The following is a 14,264-nucleotide window of genomic DNA, read 5'->3' as shown; positions in this document are numbered from 1 at the left end:
GAAGACTTAGAGAGAATCTAATCTGTCCCCTCATTTTAACCCCTTGGAGTCCAGAGAGGTTAAATGACTTTGCAAGGTGGCACAGCTCTTAGTGGCACATCTGGAACAGAAACGAGCACTTCTTACTCCAGGGATCGGTGTTATACCTTGCTGCCCTTGTGTGAGCTTATGTGGGTGAGTATGTATATGTGTGTGCATATGGGCGTGTAAGTGTGTGTGTGTGTATGTGAGACTGGGTGTTTCAGTGTGTGCGTTTGTGTGTGTACATGGAATGGGAGGAGGTGTGGAAGCTCCATGGGAGGAGAGCTGGTCCCCTCCTTCAGAACTAGTCACATTAAAGTAACTAGACACCCAGGAACACTTTCTCTTTTCTTTCGGGCACGTTGGTTTGCTGTGTTCTCTCCAGGTTGTCCTCAGAGGCCCAGCAATGTCTGCCTGGGAAGCAGGGTGGCGTTCCAAGTCTCAGCACCTATTGTGTAGGCGGTGCTCAGCATTAAGGTTTGCTGAAGCGGGATTTGGGGAAGGGTTGTAGCTGGCAGGCTCGGGCTCATTCTGCTGTGCGGTGGTGTGCTGGGACAGTGGGGAAGGCATGAACCATGCCTTGACTGTCCTAGGGTCCAGGACTGTTCTGTGGATAGACGGCAGTTTTCTTGTAGAATGTAAGCCAAGTAGAAATGTTTGTCCTCGTGTTTTGCTGAATGTGCGGCTTCCTCCCTGCACTGTCCTCTCTTTTCATCCCAGAGTCCTCCAGGAGGCCTCTCTGCCAGACCTGCCAGACTAGGGTGACCCTCAGATCCTTGCTCAAAGACTGCTTCGAAGGACTCTGCTGGCACAACTTGGCCAGGCCCAAAGTCCTCCTTCCTCAGTTTTTAGGGAAGCCACATGGAGAAAGCAGAGCCTGCCCGGGACAGCCTTTGGGGGTCTGACCTGCCAGCTGGGCCCTGATATAACAGAGCAGGCTTGTTATAAAACCCAAGCTCACATTTGCTAGAGGAAAACCTGTACAGAAGCAAAATTAGCTAAGAGTTGGGTAATGCAGATGAGAGACTTACCTGAGCAGCTGGAAATCACTGTCTCATGGGCTTTGCTTTTGACCCAAATCGTTCTGATCACAATGGCGTAGATGACACTGCGGAAAGGACCAAAGATACTATAAAATGTCTGGTGGGTCCATACTGTGAAGACCACTCCGAGTTTCCTGAGTGTGAGGTGTGGAGTCAGGGGTCTCTCAACCACGGTCTGCCCACCTCTGTAGAATCACAGTAGATGGCAGCTCCTTCTTTTTTTTAAGCCAGGAGGCTTGGACCTGGTGAAGTTAACTGATCTCTCCAAGATAACTCATGTGGTCAGAGGTATAGCTTAGACTGGAATCAAAACACAGGGTTTGGGGTCAGAAAGATTTAGATTTGTAACCAGCTCTACTACTTGCTGGTTACATGACCTTGATTTTAGACAGGCTTTCATGTGCCTCCATGGTTCCCGCCTCTAGTGTTCACATCACTGTGTCATCCTCTCCCCTTGAGTGTTGGCTGGACCTGTGACTTGCTTCTAATCAATGCATTGGGGTGAAAGTGATGGGATGTCTGTGATTACATAGTTGTGTAGCACCTGTCTTGCTAGTGTCTCTCTGTATTCCTAGCTTTGAAAAAGCAAGTTGCTGTGAGTCCTACAGCCCCAGGAAATCAATTCCGCCAGGAGCCCAGGGGAGCTTGGAGGAAGATCCTTCCTCAGTTGAGCCTCTGATGACACCCCAGCCTTGGCAGACACCTTGATGGCTGCCTTGCCTAAGCAGAGGACCCAGTTAACTGTCCAGACTCCTGACCCACAGAAACTGTGAGATAATAAGTATATGTTTTAAGTCACCAGGTTCATGATAATATGTTACCCAACAATACATAGCTAATACACTGAGCGAAATAGGAGGAATGTTTGTGTCCCTCTCCTCTCCCAATCTACATGTTGAAATCCTAATCCCCAATGTGATGGTATAAGGAGGTGAGGCCTTTGGGAGGCGCTTAGATCATAAGAAGGGTGAAGTCCTCATGAATGGGATTAGTGCCTTTATAAGAGGAGACCCCACAGAACTTTCTTGACCCTTCTGCCATGTGAGGCCACAAGGAGAAGTCTGCAACCTGGAGGACAGCCCTCACCCAAATGTACTGGCAGATCTGATCTGTACTGATCTCAGATGTACTGTACTGATCTCAGATGTACTGTACTGATCTCAGACTTCCAGCCTCCAGAACTGTGAGAAATACAGTTGTGCTGTTTAGAAGTCACCTACTCTGTGATATTTTGTTATAGCAGCCCGAACCCACTAAGACACTGGGCCTCAGTTGAGACTGTCAAATCGAGGTAGTAGTACAAACCTCTTAAGAGGTTTATAGGGATCAAATGTGACAGCATTTAAAGTGCTATGCACGGGCTTGAAAAGTAGCAGAGGCTCAATAAATGCCATTTTCTTTCCTCTCTTTCTTCCCCAATTTTCACATAATATCACACCTACTTTTACATGATATAATCTGTACCTAAAAGGGAAAAAAGTGTTAATGACTCAAAAGCATTAGCAAATTTTGTATCCTTTGTTCCCTTTGATAAATATAAACATGCATGCCTTTAATTAGCTATTTGACATTTCTAATTTATTAAGAACCTTGACTAAAAACTTTGAGACAAAGCACTTCTTCAGTTTAAAACTGCACCAACTTCCCTCTTGAGAATCACTTGGTTGAAAAAAAATCAGAGTTCTATTTTGCAGTAGCTGACAAAGCACTAATTGCTTTTAATGATCTTTAGAATATACTTCAATTAATGGCTGTGGTAAAACCCTCCTTATTGATTTTCCCCTGCTCAGAGAACCCCTCTGAGTGTTCCAGGAAAGCTCGGGGCCTTTTTGGAGCATCCTCACTCCTTCTCATATACCTGCCCAGGGACTTTCCTGGAAATTGTTTGTCTACATTAAAGAAAAAATGAGAAAGAAAACTGCTAATGAGTCTATTCTTTACCCTAAGTTGAATATTTGTTAGAGCAGGGAAACTTTTTCCCAGGTAAATGAAATACAAGGAAAGGTTACAACCACCATCAAGCATTAATTGTGTACTACAATTGCAACCCCAGAGCTTAACTGATCAATAATTCAAATACTTATTGACCATCAGCCATATGTACAATGGAAAATTAAGAAAGATTTTATGTGTTAGGGGTTTGGGCTTTAGTCACCCCCACCTCGTCTCCTTAGGATCAGTCAGGCAGGTGGAAAGCCAGTACCAGCTTTACTGTTAGCCAGGAAAACTAATAAGTAAGATGCCTCTTTAGCTTATTCCCCAAATCCAGCCACTTCTCAGGGTGTAACAGTCATGCGTCAGAGAGCACTCTGAATACATTCATTTCCTTCTTCTTGCTGATTTCTTTCACCTAATTAATCAACAAGTTCTATGGACTGTCCTTCAAAATGTCTCCATCACCTGTACCCTCCTCTCCGTTCCTGCTCTTCACTATCACTTCGGACCCTTATGATCTCTTTTTGTTTAATATTGATATTTTGATGATATTTTTATTGTGGTAAAATAAACATAAAATTTACCATTTAATCCATTTTTAAGTGTATAGTTCGGTGGCATTAAGTACACTGACATTGCTCTGCAGCTATCACCATCATCCATCCCCAGAACTTTCTCATCTTCCGCAACTGAAACTCTGTACCCATTAAACACAGAAGTGTGCATTACTTCACAAATTAATGTGTCATCCTTATGCAGGGGCCATACCAATCTTCTCTGTATCATTCTAATTTTAGTATACATGCTGACAAAGCAAGCACCCCTTATAATCTCTTGCCTGATTATTTGCCATAGTCTTCTAAACACCTCCACTCTGCTAGCATCTTGAATGCCCACACCTCCCGCCATCAGAACTGGAGCTCTGGGACAGAGCATCATTCCCTGGCTTAAAAACCCTCCAGTGCCTCCACTTTCCTATAAGATGGTATCCAGTCTCTCAAGCAGGGCACCCAAAGTCTCCCACAATCTGTCTCTGCTTTCTTCATCTCTATGATTATCATCCTGCCTCCCTCCCTCCCCACTGTCTCTCAACACATTTTTTCCATGTGGGCAACAGGAGAAACCAACTAACCTAACCCCGATTCCATGCTTAGCATGTGGTTGACTTTGGGTGAATGTGAGATCCAAGGTCTTCCATTTCTCTGTGTCTGCTTTCCTTTCTTCCTGAAAATACATGTATTTTTTTTTTAGCCCATTCTCTATATATCACTTTGCTGTGAAACCTTTCTGAGCTGCCTCTGTTCCTCAGTGACAGTTAGCTCCCCCTTCCTTGGGGCTTCCATGCTGGTGTAACACTAGGCACGCTGAATTTTGTCTATGGCAGTTGTATCTTAAAGGTCAAGCAGACCTAGAAATAGCCCATTCTCAGAAACAGAGCTGAGGAATAGCACCTCCATTCTTTTGGGTCAACTTCTTCCATGTCTTTTCTTTATCTCCACTCCCTCAGCAGTTGTAGCTTTTCTTCAAGTTTCTTAGAAATCTGAAAACCTAAGGGTCACTAAGATTGAGTAAAATACCTCTTCCCTGCAACTGGCTGGTGTATTTCTTGATTTTATGGAAGACAGTCCAGACACAGACCCGTTTTCCTTCATTACCTTCATGAAGGCAGCTCCTGGCGGTGGGAGAGTGAGGGAGTCTAAGCCAGAGGAAGACCTTTCAAGTGGCATTAAGTACTTAAGAGGATGCCTGAGGCCAGTTCCTGAGTCTTGCTTCTGGATTGTGTATGAGGAGTGTCAGGAAACAGAACAAAAATTCTCTCTGTCCTCAAGACACACGGAGAGCATTCCACTCAGACCAAAAGTGTCCCTTTCACAAACGCTGCAGGACTCAGCACAGGCCTGGGGACTTGAAGGCCCATCACAGTCTTGGAGCCACAGGCTCCATCTCTGCCTGCATCTTTGCCTCATTTTGGGGCCTGAGGATGATGTCCAGTTGTGCTCTGAAGTTCTCATTAGAGGCCAAGCATAGGGAGGGGGTGTAGGGGGAGCTGATGCTTCACTTAGCACGGTCCTTTTTACTCTTCTCCTAGCAGGGGCTTAAGGATGCTCCCTGACCAAAAGCGTCTCTCCCCTTTATTAGTTAATTTCACTAATACTAATGCTATGAAGATAAAATATAGGGAGATACAAGAGTATATAATAGAAGGCTTGTTCTGGGGGTCATGGAAGCCTTCCCAGAGGAGGTGAAATTTCAGCTAAGATCTGAAGGATAAAATTGATTTTTTAAATGCAAAAGAGGATGATCACTCAGGCAGAGGGAACAGCATGTGCAAAGTTGCTGAAACAGGAGGGATCATGTGCATTTGAAGAACTTAGGGAAGGCCAGCATGGCTGAAGCATGGTGAGTAAGGCAGCTTGTGTGCCTTAAGATAAGGATGGAGAGTGAGGCAAGAACCAAATCACACATGGCCTTTAGTGCAGGGTTTGAGGTCTTGGACTTTATCCTGAAACAATGGAAATCCACTGAATGGCTCTAAATAGGAAAGTAAAATGATTGATTAACATGTTTTTTTTAAAGATCAGACATTGTTAAGCGTGTATAATTTGTTTCTATACATGTGTATATGCTGGTATATGAATTGAACAGTCCTGGAAGGGTATATAGCAGGGGTCCCCAACCACCGGGCCGTGGACCGGTAGTGGTGCATGACCTGTTAGGAGCCAGGCCACACGGTAGGAGGTGAGCGGCAGGTGAGGGAGTGAAGCTTCATCTGCCGCTCCCCATCGCTCGCAATTCCGCCCAAACCAGCCCCTCCCTTCCCATTCCCCCATCCCCCCCACCCCCGCCCGTGGAAAAATTGCCTTCCACAAAACTGGTGCCTGGTGCCAAAAAGGTTGGGAACCGCTGGTATATAAGAAATTCTTAACAGTGCTACTTCTGAGGAGGGGGACAGGGCAGAAGTGGAAGGAAGATTTTTATTTTTCATTTCATACTCTGTTGTTGCTTCGAATGGGGAAATCTTTCCAAAAGCTCTTCAGAGAGCTCACATTTCATTGGCTAGAATTGGATGACGTGGCCGTTCCTGAACCATTCACATGCCGAGGGGAGGGGTTGCCATGGGTGGCTTAGAGTGGAATGGATATGGGAAATTCAAACACAAGCATCTACCATAACCTGGCAGGCTAGTGATATTGGCTTTTTCAAAAGACCTAACTCTTGCCACCCCTCAGGTAAAAATATATAGGATGTCACTTCCTTGACCGATGCGATGGGTCATCCGACCTTGGCCCTGGACTTCACGTCATGGACAGTGCTGGCTAGGATCTTGGGCCCTTTTACCCACCATGGCCTTGTAGTCCATAGAACTGTACTGACCTCAGCTTGGGGCTTTCCCACGGTCTGTTCCCCTTTCCCCAAGCAAAATAAGATGGATTTTTTTTTCGTGTAACATAAATCAGTACTCCATGACAAGCGTGCTTTCTTCCTCTTATTCCTTTGCAATTGTCGGCTCTGGATCTTTTAAGCCTCTGCCTTTGTCTCACAGAGTAAAAATGATAGGAGAATGAGAAATCAATTAGGTAGCAAGAAAATAACCATAGCTAAAGTAAAGCAATTACACCAGGGCTAAAAACCTTTCCCAGCAACAGTTAGACAGTTGTGTCAAGTAAATTTTGAAACAACAGGAGTTGTGTTGACCCAGAAAAACAGTGTATTGCCTTTATTGTCAGTCACTGTGGTTTCAAGTCTTGGCAGCCTGATTTAATTAATGACAGAACAGCTAAATCTTTATCCATACACCGCTCTCATGACAGTTTGCCACTGACAATACAACTCCTTCCTTCCTCTCTTTCCCTCCCTCTCTGCCTTTCTTCCTTCCTTCTTTCCTTTCACATATATTTATGGAGTATCTACCATATGCCAGAAGCTGATCTAGGCACTAAATAACCAGAAATGTACATACTAGGGGTGTGTGTGTCTGTGTGTGTGAGAGAGTGAGAGAGAGAGATGGAGTGACATGACACTTCTGTCTGATTGATGAAGTTCTTCAGTCAGGTCTGCATTGTTTATTTAATCAAACATTTATGAAGTGTACGTTATGTGCTGGGTTTGGAGTCTAGAGATTAAGAGACAAGAGTCCATGTACTCAAGAAATGTAGCCACACTAGCAGGCAATGACTCTCCCGTGAAGCCTTAATGGCAACATGGACAAACTGAGGCGGGATGCGGCCTAGGATTGGCAGGGGCAGCTCCGTGTGGGGTTTGGTATTTGAAATGAGACAGAAAGAATGTGAATCATTTTGCCAGAAGCAAGGCAGGGTGAGACTGGAGGAGTGCTCAGGCATAAGGAATGATGTGCACAAAAGCCCAGGGGTGAGAGGAGTGTGGGGTGTCCCGGAAACAAGAGATGGCTTGTTCTGGCTGCAGTAGTGGGTGCAAGGAGAGTGTGTGAGCAGCTTCTCCAGGAATAGCCACGGAATCTGAAAAGGACCAGCGATCTGTCTTAGCAGATATTAAATGTATATAAAGCTACAGTAATGAAAACAATGTGGTGTTAGGGGCAGAAAAACCACTAATTTAGTTATTTGTGTGTTTTCTCCTTTTCTTAATTATGTCAATCACTACAAACTGGAAACAAAATGAAACCATATTCAAAGTGAAGAAACAAATGACAAACTAGGGAAATTTTTGCAATATATTAAAAAAGAAAAAGGTTATTGCATAAAGAATTCTCTAAAGATAGAGAATAGAGAAAATAAAAACAGAATAAAGTGAAGGGAATAGAAAGCTCAGAAACAATAAGAGCGTTTATAATATAAATATGCATATGATAAAATTACCATTTCATACCGTAGAGAAAAGATAAATCATTCAGTAAGTGATATTGGAACAAATGACCCAGCACTAAAAAAAAAAAAAAAAAAAATTTAACTTAGATCTCTAATTCATATTACATAAAAATCAAATTAAACATCAAAATCAAATATTTTAAGGTGATATTTTTAACATGCTCTCAACACTGAAATTATTTTCAAATAATTAAAATTATAAATCATTAAAAAGTTAAAGTATAGATAAGTTTGTGAAAGGGACAATTTCCTAAGAAAGAAAAGAAATGAAAAAAATGTAAAGAAAATTGTGTGTCGATGTGAATATACTAAAATATAAAATGCTTATATATTGCAGAAAAGCCATATACATTTCATTCATATTTTCACATGCATTTATATAAAGTTTTGCAAAGTGCTTTCCTATGATTCTTTTTTTAAATCGAGTCATTTGACTTTCTAATTTAGGTATTCATGATTTCTCTCCTTAATTATGTCACTCTTATTAACTGAAAGCAAAATAAAATCACATTCAAAATAAAAAGGCAAACTAGGGACAAACTAGGGAAATATCCTAATCATATAAAAACAGGAAAAGTTTTTATATAAAAAATATCTCTAAAGACAGAGAATAGAGAAAATAAAATAAAATGGAGAAAAACGGGTAAAAGAATACGAATAGGTAATTTACTTAAAAAACAAAAATAATAACGAACATATAAAATGTGTTCAACCTCATCTGTGATGAACGAAATGCGAATTAAAACAATAGTATATATGTATTTTTGCCTATCAATTTGGAAAGAATATACATATATATGTATATATACATATATGTATATATATGTATGTACATATATGTATATATATATGTATATATGTATCACGCATGAGGGACAATAAAGCATGAGGCATGGTTAATAAAGAGCATGAACACCTTATCTGTGTTGTTTCTTTTGTCTACTCAGTCTTGGAATTAAGAATTTAACCTTATCTGAAAGAGTCACTAGCAACAGAATCAAGCTCAGGGTAACAAAGTGTGATTAAGAAAAACAACAACAAAAAAAAAGAGTTGAGCTTTAGCTCTGAGAGAGATGAAATTATAGCAACTTATCCCTCAACTAGCTGGCAAACAAATTCTTCACAAAACTCCATCTGGGCCTGGTCTTGGTTCAAGAAGCGGGGAGTTGCTATGCTGCATCTCCCAGAGAGAAGCTTTCTCTCCTGCAGAAGCCTGACCATGGAAGAGGAAGAGGGAAGATGATGACTGAGTAGGTAGGAAATGCTTCAGGGACGCTCAAGGACAGACAGAGCAAGGTCACTCTGAATTTTCATGGTTCTACCCCAGCTGGAAGCAAGGAGCAAGGAGCAGGGTTTACTGAGGCCTTTGTTTTGTCTGACAAGGGCTGAGGGATTTTGAAATCATCCCCTTTAATCATTAAATTAGACTTTGCATTTTCCAAAGACACTACAAAAATGCACAAGTTGGGCGGTAGGCAAGTTGGAGGAGAAGAAGAGGCAGCTCGAATTAATGGGGGAAATTTCAGACAGTGAAAGCCCCGCATGAGGGATTTGGCCAGACAGCACGTTGGGAGCCTGTGGTTCATGGCTGCATCCGCCCTGCTGAGCAGGGGTTTTGACTGATTTCAGGAGCTGATGGGAAATTAATCAGGAGAGAAGCTGGGACATTTGCTGCCACCGAAATCGATGTGTCAGTTGCCTGTGACGTCATGAGTCACTTCTTTCCAAATACTTTCTTACCGCTGCAACTGGCCTCTTTCCTCTTCCATGGGCTTCTTTTAATGTGGCTGTTACTTACCTTTGATTGATTGTCTAAATAACCTTCATCTTCCCTTCAGGCTTCCCCCCAGATTCAGCTTGGTGGAGAGGAGAGCAGTAAGTTGAAATACAATATAGATGTTAACTTGTAGATTCAGCAGAGATGACTGGACAATATCCAATCTCAGTAAGGCTGAGGGGCTAACAGTGGGAATCACTCTGCTCCTGTCCAGCTCAACCTCTGCTGCTGATGGAGAGCAAGTCATTTTGCTTCTTTTAGCCCTAAGTCTACTCGTGAAAAGTTTAGGGGCTGGACTATGTGGTGGATAACATTTTTCCAGCTTTAGCATCTTAAGAGACTAAAGACGAACAAAGAGCAAGAACAAGAGATTCCTATAATGTCAGAAAACACTTGAAGAATACGCAACCACTTAATCTAAGAAATGCATATTGAAACAATGAGATACTTTTTTAAATCTCTGTGGTCAGCAAAGACTTAATAAAGAAATGACACCACCTTCCTCTGGGTCAGGGGAGGAAAAATGAGAGCTCTTGTTTGCTGTCGGCAGGAATACACATTTTTTAATAGGGCGGTTTATGCAGATGCATCAAAAGTCTCAAAATGAGCATCATCTGTGATCTGGCAATTCTATTAGCATGAGTTCTGAGGAAATAATCAGAGACTCATGAATAATTTTAAGTACAAAGGTTTTTATCACAGCATTATTTATACTATTGAAACCCAAAGGCTGATCTTCCTTTGCCCAGGACGAATTACGTGACACTCGATGGCAGGCTTGGGGACACTCAGAAGGTGCAGGATGAGCAAGACCCATATACATACTCAACATGCCAGGTATCTCCCTGCAATTCCTGATCCCGTCCACCCGTGCAGAGCCACTCTTTCAGAGATGATCCTGCCATGTGACCAAGGGAGACCCTGCCTTGTCCAGCTGGTTGTGGTCTTCTTTGTTGAAAGACCATCTTTGGTCCACCATTGGCTGCAGGACAAAGGGAACATACTATGGCTTGGTTCCTAAGGCCCTTCACAATTGAGTCTCACCCCATCCAGAAAGAGCTTATTGCCAACTTCCTTTCCATCGGCACTGCCTGCCTGTCCTTTCCTGTCACCATACGCACTCTGACCCCCAGTTACCAGGGAAACTGCTTTCTCTCCACCGTCCCCTTCTCCTATCTGAAGCCTTTCTTCCTTCAAAGGATGCTTCCAAGAAGTGTTCCCTGCCATTATTTGACCTCATCGCGTACATTGTCTAACATATTTTTGTGTGTATTGCATTTTTTTGCTCAGTTTTGTTTCAAGTTTGTCTGTCTTTTCGATTATAAGATCTCTGAAACTGGTACTATGTCTTATATTTGAAAGGTTGCATGACATAGGAGAAAGAACAGGATATGGAATCAGACAAACCTGGGGTTAAATCCTGCGTAATGTTGGGTAAGTTACTTAATCTCTCTGAGTTTGAGTTTTATCATTTATAAGATGGGGATAATAGTTATTTCACAGAGTTGTAGTGTGGTTGATGAGATCAATGTTAACCACCTGGTAAAATGCCTGCCCCACAGCACATACTCAGAAAATGTTAGTTCCCTCCTCTTTGTCCCACTTTGGAGGAGTTGAGCTTAGCACATAGCATCTTTAGATAAAATCTTGTCACCTAGCCCGTTCCCCAAAGGACACTAGGAGCAATGAGTGACCTATAGGGGAGGAGAGCAGCAGTTGGTGAACCGGGAAAGCCCCTGTATGGGTCTGGCCTGCTGGCCTCTTACCTGATGATTGTCAGGGGGATGAAGTACACCAGGAAGGCCACGATGGTCATGTATGGGGTCTGGTAGGAGTCGTCGGGTCACAGGGCCCAGCACTGCACTTCACCATTGGAGAGTTTCCTTTTCCCAAATATGATAAGGGTGGGAATGGAGAATAGGAAAGAGAAGCTCCAGGCAATCACGCTGAGGACCTTGGCCTGCTTTTCTGCTCAGAGAAAAGAGAGGGATGCTTGGGCATCTGGAAACATCCTTTGGGAGCACGCTTGGCATCTAGTGTGAAAAAATATCATGATGGAAGAGGGATTCTGGAACTCTCAGAGCCTCAGTTTCCTCATGCATAAAAAGGGGATAATAGGACCAGCATCTAAGGCTGATGCAGGGATTAAAAAAAGTATGCTTACACAGAAGCTGGAACACTGCCTGGTATAAGGTCAGTGTTCCCCAGTTTCTCCTCTTTTGCTTCCCCGATTTACCTGCTTGATTGAGATGTTGATGCACCCATTCCTAAAGTACTACGGAGCTCAGTTTGTACCACATACATTTGATAGGTTGCTGTGCGAATGCTTGTCTCTTGTACCTTGCCCATCCTCAAAGGCAGGGATGGGACTTTGGTCTGTCTGTCATCCTTCTCTTGTACCTAGCACTGTGAAGCACTGTGACAGTGTTTGAAAGCTGTTTGCCAAATGTTAAGTAGACTTCTTTCATTTGAAGGAACAAGGAAGGAATTGTAAGGCAGAGAAAGAACACTGGGCTTGGTTCTGGAGAGCAGGGTTCATTCAAACCAAGCCCCTACACACTAGATTTGGGCTCTTTCAGATGTGATATTTTGACCTTGGGCAAATCACTCAGTCTCAGCCTGAGTTCTTCTCTAAAGTGGGATTTAAAAAAAAAATACACACTTTGCTCACCTAATGAAGTCATGATGGGGCTAGAGAGAGACAATTAATATACATGAGAGAGCTTTTTGAAAAGAGTTGTTTTGATGTGATGCTTTCTGTTAAGCTGTTGTTGAAGGTCTTCATCTTCATCCCCATTGTAGCTGTGCTGTCTGTGCTGACTGGTCTTGGCGGCCCTTCTTCATCCAGGGACAGGAGACCTCCCTCTACCTTCCAACTTTCAAATTGGAAAGCAGTTGCATGTTTCTGGGTGGGGAGGGAAATGTAGAGTCTGGTGGTATCGTAGAGAGGTGTGTAGGGTGTGGTCAAGGAGCTATAAGAAGTGAGAACAATTCTAGAAGAAACTAGGGACTCTAGTAGAATCTTCAATCCCAAATACTTGGGAGAATAATATCTGGGGTTCTGTTCTTGCTGAATTGTCACTCTGAAAAGAGTTATTAGAAAGATTTAGAAAACAGATATTACTGGCACACTGAACAAGCAGGAACCTTGGGGTGGAATTATAATACAGTCTTTTTAGGTCTTTCTGTCGTCACCGTACATGGATCAAGTGATCCAGTGGAGTGGGAGCTCTTCTGCTCCTGTTTGAAAACTCAGCCCCTTGATGTCAGTGATAATTAGGTAGTTTAAAAGCCCCTGCAGTCACCTTACGTGGTAAACAGTGCTTCAATGTAGTAATGAACTTAAAAATTAATAAGTAGATGGGTTTCCCTGGTGGCGCGGTGGTTGAGAGTCCACCTGCTGATGCAGGGGACGTGTGTTCGTGCCCCGGTCTGGGAAGATCCCACATGCCGTGGAGTGGCTGGGCCCATGAGCCATGGCCGCTGAGCCTGCGCGTCCGGAGCCTGTGCTCCGCAACGGGAGAGGCCACAACGGTAAGAGGCCTGCGTACCACAATAAATAAATAAATAAAATAAAAAACACGGACAAAATAAAATTTTTCCATGGTTAGACTAAACTCCAATTTTTCAAAGTATTGAGTATTTAAATTGTTTCCAATTATTTTGTATTATAAATAATTCATATGCATCTCTTTGCACTGCTCTGGTTATTTCCTTAGGATGAACTCTTAGAAACTGAAGATTGGGGCAAATATAGCTAAGTTTCCCCCAAAGTGTCTACAATTTATGGCTCCCACTAGAAGTGTACAGAAGTGTCCTTTTCCTTATAGTTGCCCAGCACTGAGGATTTTTCCTCTTAGTCTAGTTATCTTGTTGGTAAGATTTCCTATCCAAATATTTAATCTTGCAGTTCTTCAATTAGCAGAAACAATAAGGGAAATAAAAATAGTTTTTACTAAATAAAAATTTTAAAATTATTTATAAATTGTAAACATACTTAAAAAGCAAAATGAGGGCTTCCCTGGTGGCGCAGTGATTGAGAGTCCGCCTGCCGATGCAGGGGACACGGGTTTGTGCCCCGGCCCGGGAAGATCCCACATGCCGCGGAGTGGCTGGGCCCGTGAGCCATGGCCGCTGGGCCTGCACGTCCGGAGCCTGTGCTCCGCAACGGGAGAGGCCACAACAGTGAGAGGCCCGCGTACCTTAAAAAAAAAAAAAAAAGCAAAATGACAAATAGGAAATATTTGTATATGACAAGCAAAGGGCTAATATCCTTCTTATAAAGAACTCTGGCAAAGAAATAAGATCACACCAATTGAAAAAGTGGGCAAAGGACATGAAAAAATTTTGAGAAATTTTTAAGAAACAAAGCGACAAGTAAATGAAAGATATATAGAAATGATCTTTTTGACTACTAAAGAACTGCAAGATTTCTTTCCTAGAAAGATATTTTCCTCACCAAAATGATGAACGTTTTACCCATACCCATACCCTCTTATGTTTAAAATTTTTGCTTTTTCAATCTAATTGGAATTTACTTTGTAATTAACTGTGACATGTAGTGATCTATTTTTTTTAAATGGCTAGACAGCTATTCTAACACGATACACTGGCAAATTCATTCTTTTCTAACTGATTTGG

At 42.6% G+C, this 14,264-nt stretch overlaps 1 protein-coding gene and 1 non-coding gene across 2 annotated transcripts in view; both read right to left on the bottom strand.

Moving 5' to 3' along the window:
• Positions 1-14,264, bottom strand: part of NPSR1 (neuropeptide S receptor 1) — a 156,605-nt gene that overhangs the window by 19,106 nt on the left and 123,235 nt on the right. Inside the window, 2 exon segments of the mRNA XM_067745597.1 lie at positions 1,053-1,129; positions 11,390-11,591. Coding sequence (XP_067601698.1) covers positions 1,053-1,129; positions 11,390-11,591 — 279 coding nt within the window.
• Positions 3,714-3,820, bottom strand: LOC137229618 (U6 spliceosomal RNA). The gene has a single exon (XR_010945774.1). It is a non-coding gene; the product is annotated as a U6 spliceosomal RNA (small nuclear RNA).

Source organism: Pseudorca crassidens, chromosome 8, assembly GCF_039906515.1.
Source record: "Pseudorca crassidens isolate mPseCra1 chromosome 8, mPseCra1.hap1, whole genome shotgun sequence".
Classification (NCBI taxonomy): Eukaryota; Metazoa; Chordata; class Mammalia; order Artiodactyla; family Delphinidae; genus Pseudorca; species Pseudorca crassidens.
The sequence above is the reverse complement of the archived record's forward strand: the minus strand, read 5'-3'. Positions and strand labels throughout refer to the sequence as shown.